Here is a 16,500-nt window from a genome sequence, read left to right as displayed (position 1 = left end):
GACCTTGCTGCCTCCACGTCTCTGAAGGGGGCTGCTGGCCTGTCTTGGTTCTGTCCTCACTCTGGCCTTTTGTGACCACCTGGAGGGTGCTGCCAGCGTTATGGGCTGAACTGTGTTCCCCCCAGCTTCACGATTCACGTGGAAGTTTTAACCCCCAGGACCTCAGAACTTGACCTTGTTTGGAAACGGTCACAACACTGGAGTGGGGGGACTACTCCGGTGTGATGGCATCCTTGTAAGCAGGGAAGATTCGAACACAAACTCAGGGAGAGCCCCACGCAGACGAAGGCAGAGATCAGGGTGATGCTGCTATAAGCCAAGGACATCAAAGTTGCTGGCAATCACCCGAAGCCAAAGAGAGGCCTGGAACCAACCCCCGCTCAGAGCCTCAGAAGGAGCCAGCCCTGCACCTTGACCTTGGACTTTGGCCTCCAGAATTTTGAGGGCAACGACGTCCATTGTTTAAGTCCCACCCTCTGAGGTCTGGGATATTTTGTCACGGCAGCCTGAGCAGACTCACACAGCCAGCTTCAAGTGCTGCAGGGGAACGCCATACCATCAGTGGCCATCCCTGACCCCAAAGACAGGTTCCAGGGCAAACCCTGCTCCAATGCCTGTACCCTTCTCCTGCCTCCTCATGTCCTGCAATCTGAGCCGCATCTCGGACCCTGGCTGCAGCAGCAGTCAGCAAAGATCAGCCTGCTGGAACACATTTTTCTTAAAAGCCCACTGGTTGTGTCCCCAGAGGTAGGGACACACGGGGCTGTGGCAGAGGGAATGCACCACCCAGGATGCGATGGTTCCGTCTTTGGGGAGCAGACAGGACACTGCCACGTGTCCTGCAACCTACAACCCAGAGACACTGTGGAGGGCAGGAGTATGAGTGTGTGGGGACCCCTGGTGGGAAAGGCCACTCCCTTGGGGACTGGCTGAGCAAGAGGGAAGCCTGGCGGGGTCTCTGAGCAGGAGACAGTGCCCTCAAGGCAGTTTGGGGAAAACCGCTGAGAGTGATGCAAGCCTGTGGGAAGGTGGCAACTGACGGGTAGTGAGGTGGGGGCGCTTGGACCTCCTCCACAGCTGGGTGGACCTGTGCTGCTTCAGACATGGGGGGAGGCCCCTGGCTTTCCAGGAGGTAGACAGCAGGCCTTCCCCATGACCTTGGGACCTGCTTTGCCCCTGATCCCATCCCCTGGCCATCCTCAGGGGCTCTGTCCTGGTGCTTCTGTCTGTCCTCTGTAAGGCACCTTCTAGGTCCAGCTGTGGGGCAGGGAGGGGAGCCAGGAAGATCTGACCCCTTTGGCTGGGCAGGGTGACAGGTGGGCTGAAAGATGAGTCACTAAACATGATCCTGGCCGCAGGGGGTGGGGAGAAGCTCAGTTTCAGCCCCTCTTGAGGGTGAGCATGACTGCGCAGCTTTATATAGCTCCCTGCGCCCTATATAAGTTACAAGCAAGGTCTCATCAGACAGAACTCTCATGCTGATCTGGTCTGGGCCAGGCACATCCCTCACCCTGGTGCAGTAGGGTCTCAGAGGGACAGCCAACCCCACAGCCCCCACAATGCCCAGCAGAACTGCCCGCTATGCCCGCTACAGCCCACGGCAGCGGCGCCGGAGGTTGTTGGCCGATCGCAGTGTGCGTTTCCCCAACGATGTCCTGTTCTTGGACCACATCCGTCAGGGTGACCTGGAGCAGGTGGGGCGCTTCCTCCGGGCCCGGAAGGTCTCCCTGGCCACCATCCACCCCTCAGGTAAGGAGGCCCCAGAGGGACTGGCTGAGGGTCTGTTGGGGGAGGGGAAGGCCAGCCAGGGGGCTCAGGCCTCGGCCTCGACCCTGACCCCTGCCCTGTCCCGGCCTAGGCCTGGCTGCCCTGCATGAAGCTGTGCTCTCTGGAAACCTGGAGTGCGTGAAGCTGCTGGTCAAATATGGGGCCGACATTCACCAGCGGGACGAGGTGGGCTGGACGCCCCTGCACATCGCCTGCAGCGACGGGTACCCTGACATAGCCAGGTGAGAGGGGCTGGGGGCTGCGCAGGCTGTGTCCCCACCCCTCCAGGCCTCAACTGGCCTCCCCAAAAGGTGGCCCAGGCAGTGTCCGAGTGAACTCTCAAGGCTTCTGAACGGTTTCTGCCCAGTTGCCCTCACTGGAGCACACTGGAAAAGTCGGCCACCACTTCCAGAGGCTCAGGTTTCCTTCTCCTCACACTCCCCGGAGAAAACAAACAGGTGACCCCAGGCAGCTAGCCATCTACCCTGGGGTGGAGGTGAACACCCTCCCGGCCACCTCCCCGCTGCAGCCAGCTGCCCTTTGCGCCCAGGTACCTCATCTCCCTGGGGGCAGACAGAGATGCAGCCAACAACGATGGCGACCTGCCCTCTGACCTCATCGACCCGGACTTCAAGGACCTGGTGGAGCTCTTCAAAGGGACCAAGATGGACTGAGCCAGCTCTGCCCTTGGAGTCGCCTCCCTGGAGAAGCCCGCGCCGCTCCCAGGCGCCAGGACCCTGCCCCACACCCAGGACCCTGCCCCACACCCTTGGCCTGGCTTTTTCTCCAGGTGAATTTTTATTGTGACACTTTTTACTTTTTCAATAAAAGTGATTCCCAAGCCCGTAGTGGTGGCCCCATTACTGGGCTCTGGCCGCTTCAGGGGTGGGCGGGCTGGGGGAGAGCAGGCTGCCAGAGCCTCACAGCCCGACCCCGGCGACCCCGGGCCCTCCCGCGACGCCCCGCCCAGCGGACCTCGGAGGCCCCTGTCCTCCCGCGGAGCCCCCAACACCCGGCACTCCCGCGACGCCCCGCCTAGGGGACCCGGCCCTCCCGCGGCGCCCCCAGCCCTCCCGCAGTGCCCCCGGCCCCACCCACACCGACCCTGCCCAGAGGCCCCGGACCCCGGGGACCCCGGCCCTCCCGCGACGCCCCGGACCCCGCCCACCCGGCCTTCCTGTGTCGCCCCGCCCCCGCGCCGGGTAGTCACGTGGTTCACGCTTCGCCTGCGCCTGCGCGCCGGCTGTGGCGTCACTTCCGGCGGGGCCTCCCAGCTGGAAGAGGCGGCGGCGGCGATTCAGGGCGAGGTGAGGCGGGCGCGGCGCCGGGCGGCGGGTAGGGGCGGATCGTGGCGGGCGTGGCTGGGCCCCGCCCTGGTGTCGCCGCGCGGCCGCGGGAGCGCAGCTGGGCCGGGCGAGAACACCGTGAGGAGGAGTGACCGGGCGGGAGGCCGGGCCGGCTGGGCTTCTCAGAGGGCCTCCCGCGCTCCGCCTCTCACCTGCCGGGCGCCGCCGAGGCTCCCGTGTCCTGCAGGCGGCGCGGCCCCTTGCACTCCCTGAGGCCGGGGCGGGACTTCGAAGGGACAAGCCGGGGACTTGTTCGCGCCGGACGCTCGCTAGGGGCCCGCCCTTTTGCGCTGTCTAAAGCTCTTGCCGCTGAGGTGGACACACGTCCTGCTGCCCCCATTTTCCAAAAGGAATGTTTCTGAGGATGCCTCGTGGTTGTTGGAACGCAGCCTTCCTTCCAGGCCCTTCCTCAGTTCTTCCTTCCGTCTGTTATCCTGTTTTCCCCGCGTTCCCGGGCTCCCAGTGTCGTGGTGCTGCGCTGGGTGCGGGGCCCACGGGGTAGGACCGGCTTCTGCGTGCCCCACGGAGCTCACTGGGCAGTAGCTACTGAGCACGACCATGGGCTGGGGCGCCGGGGTGGGAGCACAGAGCCGGTGGGTTGGCGCCGCAGGTATCGTGTCTCTAGTTACTACAGCAGTCCAGGTTGTGCTTCTCCGCATCCTGCCCCAAAATAGCCTTCCCAGAGAAGGTGGTCTTTCAACCCAAGGATGAGTAGGGTCGTTCTGGGCAGAGGGGACAGCTTGGGCAACGACTGGAGATGGGAATCAATGAGTGAACTTCTGGATGGAAAGTGTTGGGAATATTTAGATAAGGTGGGAGGTGAGTTGCGAAGGAAGCAGGAGCTGTTTTCCCTAAAGGATGTGGCTGGATTTGGGGTGAGTCAGGGAATGTTGTGGTTTCCGAGTAGGACAGAGATGCAGAGGCAGGTACAGGGTCTCTGGGCTGTAGCTCTGCAGCTGGCCCCCAGGAAGGAGGGTGAGGGGTTGGGGCAGTGCTTAGAGGCTCTACCTGGGGGTCTTCAGGAACCAGCAGGCCTCTGGTGGCTGTAGCAGCAGTAATATGCTGCTATCTACTTGGGTAGTAGATTTTTTTTTTAGAAGTCTCATTGGCTGAAAAGACACAGAACATGAAAAGAAAGGAGTCTAAGAAAATTTGAATATTAGAAACTCCAAAGCAATACAGAACAGCAGTGGCATCATTGATTCTGGAACATCCATTGTCATTTTGCTGGAGAACAGGGTCTCACCTCGTGTTGTGTTCCTGGGTATATGGCTGTGTGTGGGGAAGAGACTGGGGTTCTGGCCCACCCTGCACCCTGTGTTCTCTGTCTCCCACCCCCTGCCTCCCCCCAGGAAGTCTCTTGAAGCCGTTGGGTCCCATGGAAGAGGAAGATTTTGCACAGATCCATGCAGTGAGACTCCCCTCCATATCTGGAGTGGAGGGTGAATCTCCAAGCAGAACCTCAGGGATGTCTGTGGGAGTGGGTGTTTCAGGGAGTCTGGGAACCTGCCGTGGGGTGCAGGCAAGAGCTGGGGCAGGCTCTGGAGAGGCTCAGGCCAGCTGGGGAATTTGGACCCAACTGCTATGGCCCTGGGAGGCGTGGGAGGGGCAGGAGTTAGAAGTCACGTGGGGTCTGCCTCTACTCCGAGGCTCCTTCCCCTCTGAAATGGGGTTGTCAGGGCACCTTCCTGTTGGCCTAGTTGTGGGGACTGTGCACTGTGTGTCAGTGGCCCTGACGAGTGTGTGCTGGCTCTACATTCCAGTTAGCCTCCCAGAGGTCTTTGCTTTCAGTCCCCTTTATTTTCCTGGATCCCAACTCCCTGTGAGTGGGCTGGCTCTACATTCCAGTTGCCCAGGTCACTCTGTTTCACGCTTAATAACCGACAGCGTCCCTTTCATTCTTACAAGTGTCCAGTCAAACGATACAGTATGTGATTGCTATGTCCATTGTCATGTAGGGTAAGGAGCCACGGGAGACCTCCCTGAGGTGTGGCCCCACGTGGCTGTGCTTCCATCCTTGTTGGAGCAGGCAAGCGTCCCCCGGGACTGCCTTGCCTTGGGTGGGGACGCTGATGCCCTGACACTTAGAGGGGCTTGCCTGGGAGCAGCAGAGCAGGGTAGACGACCTCCAGTCACTGGGTAGTTCAGGCCCTACAGGCTAGACAGTCACAGGCAACAAGCAGTCAAGTCCACAGGATGCACGGACCTGAATGTCACCTGTAGGGAGGGAGGGCTGGCAGGAGGTGGTCCTGTGGCAAAGCCGGTGTTTGGGATTGGGGTGGGGTATAGCAGCAGGTGACACCTGACAAAACAGGTTGGGGCTGGAGGGTGGGCTTAATGGCAGCAGAGGATGCAGGCGATGCCCTGCTGGGGTATGGCTTGGGGGCATAGTGTCCCTGTGTCCCCTAGGCTGGGGGAGGTTCAGCATGGGGTGCGGTGTGGATGTCGGCGAGGGGAGGTGGTGGGAATGGGAAGGAGGGCCTGAGGAGTTGGTGCTGGAGGGAGGGCCCTGGGCCACGGGGCTGTCGTGGAGTGTCACCCCATCTGAGACCCAACCATTGTGAGCCACACTGCATTTCATGGTCCACTGAGAAAGAAGAAACGCTGTCAGTTAAACTTCCACGTTATCGATTGCCAGATGCAGCCCCGGTTTCGGAAATACTAAAACATACAAACATTCTCTTAGAGGCAATAGACTGAGCTGTGGAGGGACCGATCACGCTGGTGGTGACTGTGCCTGAAAGGGAAGAAAGATGGGAGGGGCGTCGCCCGACCCTCTGTGCTCCAGCCCTGGTGGTGGCCCAGGTGGGAAGAAGGCTGGGGCTCGCTCAGGACCTCCACAGCAGGGCCCCTCCGTCAGGGTGGAGCCACTCCCTCGGGCCCCACCTTTACCTGGGCTGCTCAGCAAATTGGTGTCCTGTCAGCTCTGAGGCTGCAGCCTCAGATGGCCTTCCACAGCTTGGTGACCCTCCAAGGGCTGGCAGTTCTTTTTAGGCGTCTTTGGTGCTTCTCCAGGCCTGTGCCATCTCCCCAGCCCACGCCCCACCTGCTGTGGTCCCCTAGGACCCTCCTCATGAACTGCTGTGCTTCCCACACCTGTGACACACTCATGTTTCTGCTGCTTAGCCAAACACGAACACACCGTCCTGCCCCTGGCTCTGCTTCTGCCTGCAGCTTAGCCTTCTGCAGGCTGCCCCCAGCCCACGTGGGTCCCCAGGTCCTGTCTGCGTCCTTCCTGGTCCTGCGTCTTGTGCTCAACATCAGTTGTACGATTTGCCTTGAGATTGCTGTGGTTGGAGTTTGCGTTGCCGTGGTGGGAATGAGCCCAGCATACACTGTCACCTTCAGGGGGTGTTTCTTCTCTCTGGGTAGTTGCAAGTGCGAGTCCCCAGCCGTCCTCATGCACTTCTTGGGGGTACACACCCAGGAGTGTGTTTTTAATGGGGATTGCCTTCTGGGTCAGAATTGGGGCCCAGGAGGTGGTACGAGCGAGTGGGCTGCAGAGCTGTCCCTTCTGCTTCCCAGGCAGCAGCAGGTGCCTCCTAGGAGAAGCCTGCATCTCCGGTCTGTCTCTGTGGGTGCAAGGCAGGGCCAGCACGAGCCTCTGGGGACCTCAGACGGAGGGATAATTGGGGAGGAGTCATAGGGGCTCCTTGTGTCTGGAGTCACGCCTACAGGACTGTTGGTGTCAGGCCTGGGGGGGCACATGTCCTCTCCTATCGAGAGGTGGCAGACGGGGCTTGTTTTTGAGATGTTTCATTTGTCCTTCAAGTCCCAAGGGTGTGAGAGCCTCGTGTACGGCGTGATAGGACACCCACATGGGAGGTGCGCAGCCTGTGGGTTACAGAGGGCACATGCTTGTGAGACACGCTGGCCGCCTGGCCCTGTTAACAAGGGCGGCTTTCTGCTGCCTTCCAGAGGGGCTGTGGTGCCGTCCTCAGCAAGCCCCTTCTCTGGTCAGGAAGATGGGCCAGTGGGGGCTGCTTGGGGAGGGTCCCCAACGTCAAGACTGAGTGTCTCAGGGACTCTGGAGTGCAGGTCACTGGCACAGTTCCCTGCAGACCAGCCGCCTGGGGCCAGCCTGGGCGCTAGAGTCAGAGGGGAGCAGGCACCCAGAGAACCCCCGCCGGCAGGTGTGCACAGCAGGTGTGCGAAGGGAGCCTGGGAACAGTGGTTACTTGGGAGGAGGTGGGAGCTGAGTGGAAGTGACACCTGAGCTGAGCCTGAGACGGGACCGAGGGTGTGGCGTGTGTAGGGGCGTGTGTAAGAGCTAGGCAGAGCTGTGGCTGAGGAGGCAGGTGCCCTGAAGGAGCGGGCGGGGCAGCCAGTCTGCCCCAGCATCTCTGTCCTCAGTGCATAGTGGCGGCTTCCTGACCTCATCCTGCCCCCATCAGCGTGTCCCCGTGGGGCCCTCAGGCCAGAGAGGGCTTTTCCTCTGTGTTCTGGGGTCCCTGGGCTAGTGTCTCGGCAGGACTGTGTGCAGAGAAATCCCAGAGTCCAGGAAAGGAGAGTTCGCTTGGTGAGCAAGCTCCGTGCTGCCACAGGCTGGGAGCCAAGGCCACTGGCCCTGCCTCGGCCATTCCTGGCCTGGGAGGGGCACAGAGTTCCACGTGCTCTGCTGGGAGCTGCTCTTACACTGTTTTGTTGTTCTTGCCCTTGGCTCTTGGCTTGTGTTCACCACGTGGGTGTTTAGACACTGGCTCCCTTATATGATGCTGAGTGGGCCAGGAAGGAAGAACCTGGACAGCCTTGACACCCCTGGCCCTTTGTGAGGGGCTGTGGCTGTGCGCTCGGGCTGTCTGGAGCCCCTGGGCCCCAGGGATGGGCGGACCAGGTGCTTGTACTAACAGCTCCCGGGACTCGTCTGCCCCCAGCACCTAGGGTTGCCCCTCTGGATCAGCCCTGTAAGGCCAGCTTGCTCACCTTGGTGTCGTGTGTCCTCACCTGGAGCAGGCATACCATCCCCTGGCTGGTGTGAGTCTGAGCCTCGCGATAGACTCCTCCCTCGCTGTGCTGTAAACAGGCCACGGACCAGGGTCACCCCCGCCCCACCCGCCGCCCTGGTTTGCTTCCGTCTCCATGGCACTGACTGGGGCTCACGTCCCAGCCTGAGGAGCCCCAGCACAGGGGACCAGGGGGCTGGGCCCGGGGTCTGCTGGGGAGCCCGAGTGACCATGGGGAAGCTCATCCTGTCTCACAGGAAGGAAAGTGCAGCTCAGCAGAAACAAGCCCAGCCCTGCAGCCGGCGAGGACAGTGCTCGGCTCACTGGGGACCGCTGGCCCTCAAGAGGCAGCCGCAGCTCTGAACACAGGAGTGTGGACGGAGCTGCCGGCTGACAATGTGCCAAAGGGGCTCCAGGGCAGTGCCAGTCCAGGTGCTGGGGCTGGGGACACGGCCGAGCTCATGGCGCTCAGGCCACGTGTGTCAGCTGGCTGACCCCACCTCCTGTGCCCTGGCCCCAACCTGGGTGCCCCGGTGCCATCCTTGCCTGCGTGGGGTTGCTGGGAGTCCCCTGGCTGCCTGGGTCTGAACCCTGCCTGTGGGGGGTCCCGAGGTAGCAGAATCACACGTTTTTTTCACAGTTTATGGCGAGGGGGCAGCTGCTGCAGAGGGTGGCTCAGTCCCATTCCTGTGTTCTGGGACTTCTGTTTCAGAAGCAGAGGGGACCTGGCAGCGGAGTGCTAGGACCAGCGCCCCAGCGATGACCAGGTGGGTCTCAGGCAAGTGGGGTGGCCTCTGCCTGGGAGTGGGGTGTGGGCCCCTACCCTGTCGAGCACTCCTGGCCCCGTTGTCACACGCCGGCTCGCCCCAGTTCCCCCGTCTCCAGAGTTGTCTACAACGGCAAGAGGAACAGCAGTCCCCGCTCTCCCAGCAGCAGTGAGATCTTCACCCCGGCCCACGAGGAGAACGTGCGCTTCATTTACGAAGGTGGGTGTGCCGGCCACGCCCGGCTCCTGCCGCCAGTCCAGGGAGCTTCCTGGAGCCCCTTTCTTGTCTCCATCACCCCTTCTGCAGCCTCCAGGGCCCCGGGTGGGTTGGCCTGACCGAGGGCCCTGGTGGGGAGACCTGGTTCTGATGGTGGGGAGCCCGACAGGCGGCGCGGACGTGGGTAGCTCGAAGAGGGAGGCGGTGTCTAGAGCCCGTTCCCGGCACCAGAGGTTTGCTGGGGAGAAGTGGTGCTGTGGGAGAGACAGAGGGTGCACCCAGCCGTGAGCACGGCACACGCAGAGCAGAAGGGGCCAGGAGCAGGAGGTGGGGGGCTGAGGTGGGCATGTGTATGCTCGGGGATGGGGACCCCAAGAAGTGGCACTGCCCTGAGGGCCCCTGACCACGGCCCTGGTCATTTACAGAGGAGGGACAGACCTGCAGGGTGGGCGGGCGAGGCTGGGCGCTGGGGAGGAGTGCCTGCCTTGTTCTGGGGAGAGGACGGGCCTGGGCAGCCGGGCACTGAGGGCAGATGCTCTCCTGGCCCGGATTGTGGCTGCCGGGACTCTGCCGGACGTGGAGCCAGAGTGGGGTCTCTGACCACACTGCCCTCTGCTTGCCCTCAGCCTGGCAGGGTGTGGAGCGAGACCTTCGGAGCCAGATGTCGGGCAGCGAGCGGGGCCTGGTGGAGGAATATGTGGAGAAGGTCCCTAACCCCAGCCTGAAGAGTGAGTGGGGCTGCCCCAGGGGCAGGAAGGCCAGCCGCCTTTCCCGTCCCCTGTCCGCTTCCCACTGTCCTGGTTCCAAGACAGCCCAGTCCCAGGGCCGGAGGTGGGGGCTGGATGGGGGCCTGTGCCCATGGCTGACCACACTGTCCCCCGGCAGCCTTCAAACCCATCGACCTGAGCGACCTGAAGCGCCGGAACATGCAGGACGCCAAGAAGTCTTAGAGCACCCGAGCCCCTCCCCCACCTCTGGAAGATCAGGGTGCACTTGACCTTGGTTACCTCCTGTCCTGTGGGCTGCTCCTGGTGGGGAGGGGCCTTGCCCAGCGGGCTGCAAACCCAGGACCCCAGGACCTTGTGACTGATGGTTGGGGCTGCTGCTCCTCCCTAAGCTGCCTCCTTTCCTTTCTGGGGGGGCTCTCAAGCTGCCTCTGTCACTGGGGATCGGGGACCTACCAAGCCCTGCCCTGCTCCCAACCTGGCTGCATCTTTGGAGCTGCCTGCCCCGCCTGCACCCTGGGGGGCCCTGGCCCCACCTCTCCCCACCCCTGCCCCATCTTGGCCTTCACCCCTGGCCAGAGAATCAGGAGGGAGAAGAGGACACCTCTGTTGTCTCCCAGGCTGGTGGCATTGGGCTGGTTTTGTCCTTAAGGTGGTCAGGATGCAGAACAAGACCAGCCCCCACCCCACCCCACCCCACCCTCGGTCCAGCTTGGGTCCTCTGCAGACCCTGCTGCTCCTGTGGCCTGGCCCTGTCCAGCCTGGCACCTTCCCTGTACCAGCTTCAGGGTGGAGCCAGCTCTCAGGGCCTGGGACACTGCTGCCCCACCGGGGTCCCCAGCACCAGGCCTGACCTCCTGGTGTCTGGCCCTGTGGCCCCTTGGCAGGGGCACCGAGGCTGACCCTGAGATGGTGGTGCTGCTGAGCCTGTCCTGGCTCTCTGGGGTGTGCTGGGAGGGTCACCAGGGCCCCTTTTTCTTTCTGTGCCCTCCAAAAGCCAAGCATCTGTGTGGCTCTGGAGCCTGAGGGTCCGTGAATAAAGGCGGGTGGCACAGGATAGGCCTCATGGCAGTCTCTCTCCCCGCTGCCCCAAAGCGCGCACGTGCCGAAACTCCCCGACACGGCTGGAGATCCCAGGTCATGGCCAAGGCTCCGCAAGCCCAGGAATTCTCAGCCTAAGGCCCTGGGCCCTCTGTGGGCAGGGTGAGAGTAGGGCGGAGGGCGTCCTGGATGGGAGAGGCTGAGGCTACGGTGCACAGTCACTGCCCTTGTCCTAGTTGCGGGGCTCCCATGTGGGGTGGGGGTCCCAGAGTCAGTCAGTGGGCACTTTTCTGCCACCCTGAACCCCCCCCCCCAGGGCACTGACTGTGGACCCTCCAGACAGTCTGTCCTCTGCCGCCCAGATGAAGGGGTGGCAGCTGCCTGAGGAGAGACTCAATTTTACTTGACCTTCAAACCTGGAAGCAGCCCCAGCAGGCCTGACAGGAATTTGTTCCAGGAACACCCTTTCCCAGAAGAGTATTCCAGGGCCCGGGTGGCCCCACGGGCGCCTCCTGGCGGGTGGTTTGGGGCAGGAGATGCTGCCTTGGAACAGGAAGGACTGTCCCTATGGTGAGACAGCAGCACTCGCTGCTGCCTGGCCCCGAGCCAGCTCCTGTGGGCAGGTGGCCTTTTTCAGGCCTGTGAGGTGTTTGCAGGGGGGTTGCGTGCCCACCAGGTGGGGTCACCCAAGCTACCCCCACTGTCTGGGGCTGGAGGGGCTGGGCCAGGGGTGGGCCAGGCCCAGTGAGGTGCAGCTCAAGGGTCAGCACAGCAGGTGAGCGGGCACTGGGCTCATGGCTCTGGCTCACGTCCTTGCCTCCCGACCACCAGGGACAACACTAGCAAGGTGGAGGGGTAGAGGAGGGGCTGCAGGGTCTGCCCCGGGGCCTCCTGCCCAGTGGTGGCTGCCAGGGCCAGCAGAGGTCCTGCAAGGTGAGACCACCTGCACACGGTGCCTTCCCAGGCCCTAGGACGCAGGGAGAGGGCTCAGGCTGTAGCGCGGTTGCTGCCCAGTCTTGGTGCCTGCTGCCACTCAGTCACCTCACAGGCACTCTTGACACGGTGCTCAGTCTCAAACGAACCAGAGCCACCCGAGTCCTCAGATGGATGCATGGATCTGCAGTCTGGTGGCTGTGGTCATGGCCTTGCTGAGAGCCCTGGGGCACGTCACACTGCCAGCCTGACTTGGTTTCCCCATATGTAAAGTGAGGGTGTGGGCCACGGTGGTCCAAAGGCCTGTCCTTTACAGGGCTGCTGGGACCGACAGGCAGCACACCTAGAGGTCCCTAAGGGCAGCTTGCTGTGTTAAGAAAGGGACTTGAGGCCTGGTGTGGTGGCTCACGATTGTAATCCTAGTGCTCTGGGGACCTGAGGCAGGAGGATTGCTTGAGATCAGGAGTTCGAGACCAGCCTGAGCAAGAATGAGACCCTGTCTCTGCTAAAAGGAAAAACTAGCTGGGTGTGGTGGCATGCCCCATGCCTGCCCCCACCCAGCCCTGCCCTGCCCCACACGCTGCTCCAGACTCTTCACTCCCTCTCCTTGCCCACGGGAGGCTCTGGACTTGGGGGGTCTTTCTGCCAAGATCACCTGGAGGAGGGGGGATGGCCTGGTCAGGCCACCTGCTGGGAGAGGGCAGGAACCCTGACCCCTTGATGTTGGGGGGGGCTTCAGGGCCCTGAGGGTGAGGATAGGGCTGGCAGGGGGGCGGAGCACACCCTGTGGGGCCCACGCATCGCATCCCTGGAGTTGGACTGGGTGTAGTCACAAAGTAGGGGCAGATTCAGGGTGGGCACTAGCCCACCGACCCAGGGGGCCCCTCGCCCAGCCCTGGGGGCTGCTGGGCTGGCTGCTCGCTGAGACCCCCCTTCCGCAGCGAGGGCCGGCCAGTGCCCTCTCTTTGCCGCATCACCCGTCCACACGTTGCTCCTGTTTGCTTTCGTTCACTGTTGGCAGTTCTGTGGGGCAAGTTTTTACTATGCTGACTTACAAGTAAGAAAACAGTGACCTCTTTCAAGGCATTTTTGAGCTTTTATTTTTGTCAGAATTTTAACTGAATACTTACTGCCCGTGTTCATGGTTGGTTTTTGTTGTTTTGGGGTTTTCTTTGAGACAGTCTCACTCCATCATCCCGGGTGGAGTGCAGAGTCAGCCTAGCTCACAGCAGCTTCAAACTCCTGGGCCCCAGCGATCCTCTTGCCTCGGCCTCCTGGGTAGCTGGGACTACAGTCATGTAGACCATGATGCCTGGCTAATTTTTCTGTTTTTAGTAGAGATGGGGGGTCTCGCTCTTGCTCAGGCTGGTCTTGAACTCCTGGCCTCAAGCGATCCTTCTGCCTCGGTCTCCCAGATTACAGGCGTGAGCCACCACGCCCAGCCAGGACATGCTTATTGAGCATGAACAATAATTTCCTAATATCCCATATACCCAGTTCAAATTCCCTTAACCGGCCGGGTGTGGTGGCTCACGCCTGTAATCCTAACACTCCAGGAGGCCGAGGCAGGAGGATTGCTTGAGCTTAGGAGTTCAAGACCAGCCTGAGCAAGAGGGAGTCCCTGTCTCTACTAAAAATAGAAAGAAATTAGCCAAACAACTAAAAATAGAAAAAAGTAGCCAGGCCTGTAATCCCAGCTACGCAGGAGGCTGAGGCAGGAGGATTGCTTGAGCCCGAGAGTTTGAGGTTGCTGTGAGCTAGCCCAGGCAAGAGAGTGAGACTCTGTCTCAAAAAAAATAAAAATAAAAAATTCCCTTAAGCTCTAAAATAATTGTATTCCGGATGGGTTATTGACTTGGAATGGGAAGACAAAGTGAATGTGTCCCCTAAGTCTCTCTGTGACAGTCCTCTCCTTTCCTTGTATTTGTGAATCAAAGACCCCCAGGGCATTTGGATGGAGTAACGCACATTCTGCGTGTGCCTGGTTATGTCCTCTGTGGTGTTAAGAGGCTCCTCTGTCCCGGGTATTTCTGTAAACTGTGCTGAGATGTGGAGGCTTGATCGGAGTCATAGGAGACCTTGGCTGTCCAGGGACCCGGCTGTGGTGTGGAGAATGGGCTGCAGGCCCCGGACAGAAGCGGAGACCCAGTAGGAGGCTCCACAGTGCACAGTGGGAGAAAGGAGCTGGGGCAGGAGAGAAGCTGTGCAACTGGACACGGCTGGGCGTCCAAATGTACGTGTGGAGCTGGGAGCTGGGTCTAAACTGCAAGTTTGGAGCTGGGTGAGGTGGTGCACACCTGTAGTCCCAGCTACTTGGGAGGCTGCAGCAAGCTCTGATGATGCCACTGCACTCCAGCCTGGGCAACAGAGCAAGACCCCATCTCCAATAAAGTGTGGGTTTGGGAGGGCCACAGGGACTGGGGATATAAATTAGGAGTTATCTAAACATTGAATGTTTTTAAAGATTGACAAAGCAGGGAGGAGGGTGGGGCCTGGGCACAGCAGCCAGAGAGAGGAGGGGGCAGGAAGAGTGGGTGAGGGGGCACCCAGGGCCTGGGTGGCCACAGTGTCCAGGAGGGGGAGCCAGCTCAGAGTGAACCTACAGCCCCAGCCTTCTGCTCCCATCCCCCTTGCCTAGAAACAACTCTCAACTACTCAGCTGATGCTGTGATTTGTGTTTTTATTTCTAAATAACATGTGGGTTGTTACTTATTGATTTTCCCATCTTGTTTCCCGCCCCCCCCCTTGCCCCGTAGACACTTGGGCTGTTCCTGTCCACCGTCTCCCAGATGGTTCTTTTTTCTCCTGTGACTTTGATTACATCAATTTTGTTATGTCTGTGTTTATATTCAGAACTGAACCATCTGATTGTTTTTTCTGTCCAACTTTTTGTTTTCCATGGAGTTACTAATTGCCTTCTTTTTTCATTTGCTTAGTTTTCTGTGCACTAATCACTAATTAAGTCCTGAACTCTCCACCAGGTCATCCAAATCTCGTGTGTTCAGTCACTTTCATCCCCTCTAGGGGCCTCTCCCAAGCCTTCTGCCTGGCTCAGGGCCCCCTACCCCAGTGGCCCACCCCTGACTCTCCCAAGTTAGACCCCTGATACTCCCTTTTTCTTGGTCTCCACCCTCATTTTAGTAGTATGCGTGTGTCCAGGGGTTGCACGGAAGTCATCTTGCTCCCAGCCACGCACACATGCACAGCTCCCTGGCAGACATTCCCTCTGGGACGCTGGATGTCCACACACCTCCCCCATCTAACACGTGTGTGCATTTCCCTCCTTCCACGATTGCACACCCAGTGCCCCTCCCCTCAGAGCACACATGCGTGTGCACACACTCTCCTGAGTGGTACCCACAATTCCTCTGGGGGAGGGGACTGAAGTGCAGGCCTGAACTAGAGGTGGGAGGGCTGTCACCATGGGGAAGAGGCAGAGGTTCTGAGAGCCGGAGAGTGATGCCATATGGGCCAAGTCCGAAAGTGGCTCCTCCACCCGCCTGAAGGCCTGGTCAGGGCCAGGGCTATTGGCTGGGTAAGTCCAGCCCCTGCCAGGCCCTGACTCTGCCCCTGACTGCACCAGCCTGCTCCAGTTCCCGGGGGTGGAGGACAAGGGCAGAGGGACTCCAGATGGGGAGGGCAGTCAGGAGGCCCCAGGTGAGTGGCATTACCCCCAAGGCAGTCACCAACCCTGAGCTCAGCTGGCGTGAAGGAGAACTTACACCCTCCTGTGCTGACTCAGAGCAGCCCGTGCCCACATGGGCACCTGGTCTGAGCATCCAGGGCTTGGAGAGTCAACAGCTGGGGCCTGGGACGCGAGTTGACCCAAAGCCTCAAGGTCAGGGGCCTGGGGCCTCCAGCAGGTGCAACTGGCCCAGCCTCGCCTCACCCAGCCTCCTGCCTGTGCCCTCTCCCTCTCCCTGCAGTGGGCGGCAGGGTGGGGGCCCCCCAGGAGAGCCCCAGCACCTGGTGAGTAATTCTATTTACCTTTCCCGAGAGGCCTCATGTCCTTTCATTAGCTCCAATTAGCCTGGCTCTGCCTGAGTGGCTCCCGCCCACGTGGTCTGGGGGGCTGTGAGCACCCCCTCCTCAGGGCGCAGTGGTCACCTCCCACCAGCTCCTTGGAGTGGGGACACCTGGCTGGCCCCTTCCGCACCCCATGCACCCTACCAGGTGTCACGGCACCTGCTGCAGGGACCACCTGGAAGGGCAGCCACCGTGACTCCTGGTCCTCGGAAGCGTGTCTGAACCCAGGACAGCAGTGCCTGCATCAGACACGCTGTGCCCCAGACAACTGGGCCCCCCACCCCAAAGCACCCTCTGGCTCTTCCTGGGTCCGACACTCGGGAGGCAGCTCTCTGCTGGCCGGCGTCAGCCCCCGGCCCGGCAGGCAGGGTGCCCACCCAGCACACGACGGCCTGGGCAGGGGCCTCTGCTAAGTGCGGGGGGCTGTGCTGCCACTTTCGTCTAGACTCGTGGCAGTTTTCGGGGCCCATTTCTCACTGCTTCACTCTGCTGTGTGGCCTGCAAACTGCCAGGATGGCTGGAGCTGGGACAAAGTGGAGGCCAGGGGCTCCCGGGAAGGGCATCACCGTTCCGGCTGCTTCCAGAGAGAGGGGTTTCTAGAAGATGCCCTCTGGTACATCCGATGTTTGTGGGGGTTGATAGGGAGGTCTGTGATGCCTGTGCCCTCCCTTAGACATGGTGCCCCCTTCATGTCTCTGCTGGAGAATGGTGACCCTCGGGGGGTGGGGGCCAAAGC

At 61.0% G+C, this 16,500-nt stretch overlaps 2 protein-coding genes across 3 annotated transcripts; both read left to right on the top strand.

The window, feature by feature from the left end:
• The first annotated feature begins 1,559 nt into the window (after nt 1-1,559).
• Nucleotides 1,560-2,512, top strand: PPP1R27 (protein phosphatase 1 regulatory subunit 27). Its single transcript, XM_069481803.1, has 3 exons — nt 1,560-1,749; nt 1,859-2,009; nt 2,318-2,512. The coding sequence occupies exons 1-3, from the start codon at nt 1,560-1,562 to the stop codon at nt 2,439-2,441; spliced, it is 465 nt and encodes a 154-aa protein (XP_069337904.1). The 3' UTR covers nt 2,442-2,512.
• Nucleotides 2,513-3,069: 557 nt separating this feature from the next.
• On the top strand, nt 3,070-11,812 carry MCRIP1 (MAPK regulated corepressor interacting protein 1). Of its 2 annotated transcripts, none has more exons than XM_069483002.1 (5): nt 3,070-3,074; nt 8,769-8,823; nt 8,927-9,042; nt 9,666-9,767; nt 9,925-11,812. In XM_069483002.1, exons 2-5 carry the CDS (start codon nt 8,816-8,818, stop codon nt 9,987-9,989), a joined length of 291 nt encoding a protein of 96 aa, XP_069339103.1. In that variant the 5' UTR covers nt 3,070-3,074; nt 8,769-8,815; the 3' UTR covers nt 9,990-11,812. The 2 variants fall into 2 exon arrangements, with proteins under 2 accessions (XP_069339103.1, XP_069339102.1); XM_069483001.1 differs by lacking the exon at nt 3,070-3,074 and adding an exon at nt 5,159-7,259.
• The last annotated feature ends 4,688 nt before the right edge of the window (nt 11,813-16,500 follow it).

Source organism: Eulemur rufifrons, chromosome 9, assembly GCF_041146395.1.
Source record: "Eulemur rufifrons isolate Redbay chromosome 9, OSU_ERuf_1, whole genome shotgun sequence".
Lineage (NCBI taxonomy): Eukaryota > Metazoa > Chordata > Mammalia > Primates > Lemuridae > Eulemur > Eulemur rufifrons.
The sequence above is the reverse complement of the archived record's forward strand: the minus strand, read 5'-3'. Positions and strand labels throughout refer to the sequence as shown.

Excerpts from the sequence above, each read along its gene's own strand:
- MCRIP1 (XM_069483002.1), top strand. Across the intron at positions 9,043-9,665 it reads CGTGCGCTTCATTTACGAAG|CCTGGCAGGGTGTGGAGCGA; the intron begins GTGGGTGTGCCG and ends GCTTGCCCTCAG. Across the intron at positions 9,768-9,924 it reads CCCTAACCCCAGCCTGAAGA|CCTTCAAACCCATCGACCTG; the intron begins GTGAGTGGGGCT and ends GTCCCCCGGCAG.
- PPP1R27 (XM_069481803.1), top strand. The coding sequence starts at position 1,560 with ATGCCCAGCAGAACTGCCCGCTATGCCCGCTACAGCCCACGGCAGCGG. Across the intron at positions 1,750-1,858 it reads GGCCACCATCCACCCCTCAG|GCCTGGCTGCCCTGCATGAA; the intron begins GTAAGGAGGCCC and ends GTCCCGGCCTAG. Across the intron at positions 2,010-2,317 it reads GGGTACCCTGACATAGCCAG|GTACCTCATCTCCCTGGGGG; the intron begins GTGAGAGGGGCT and ends CTTTGCGCCCAG.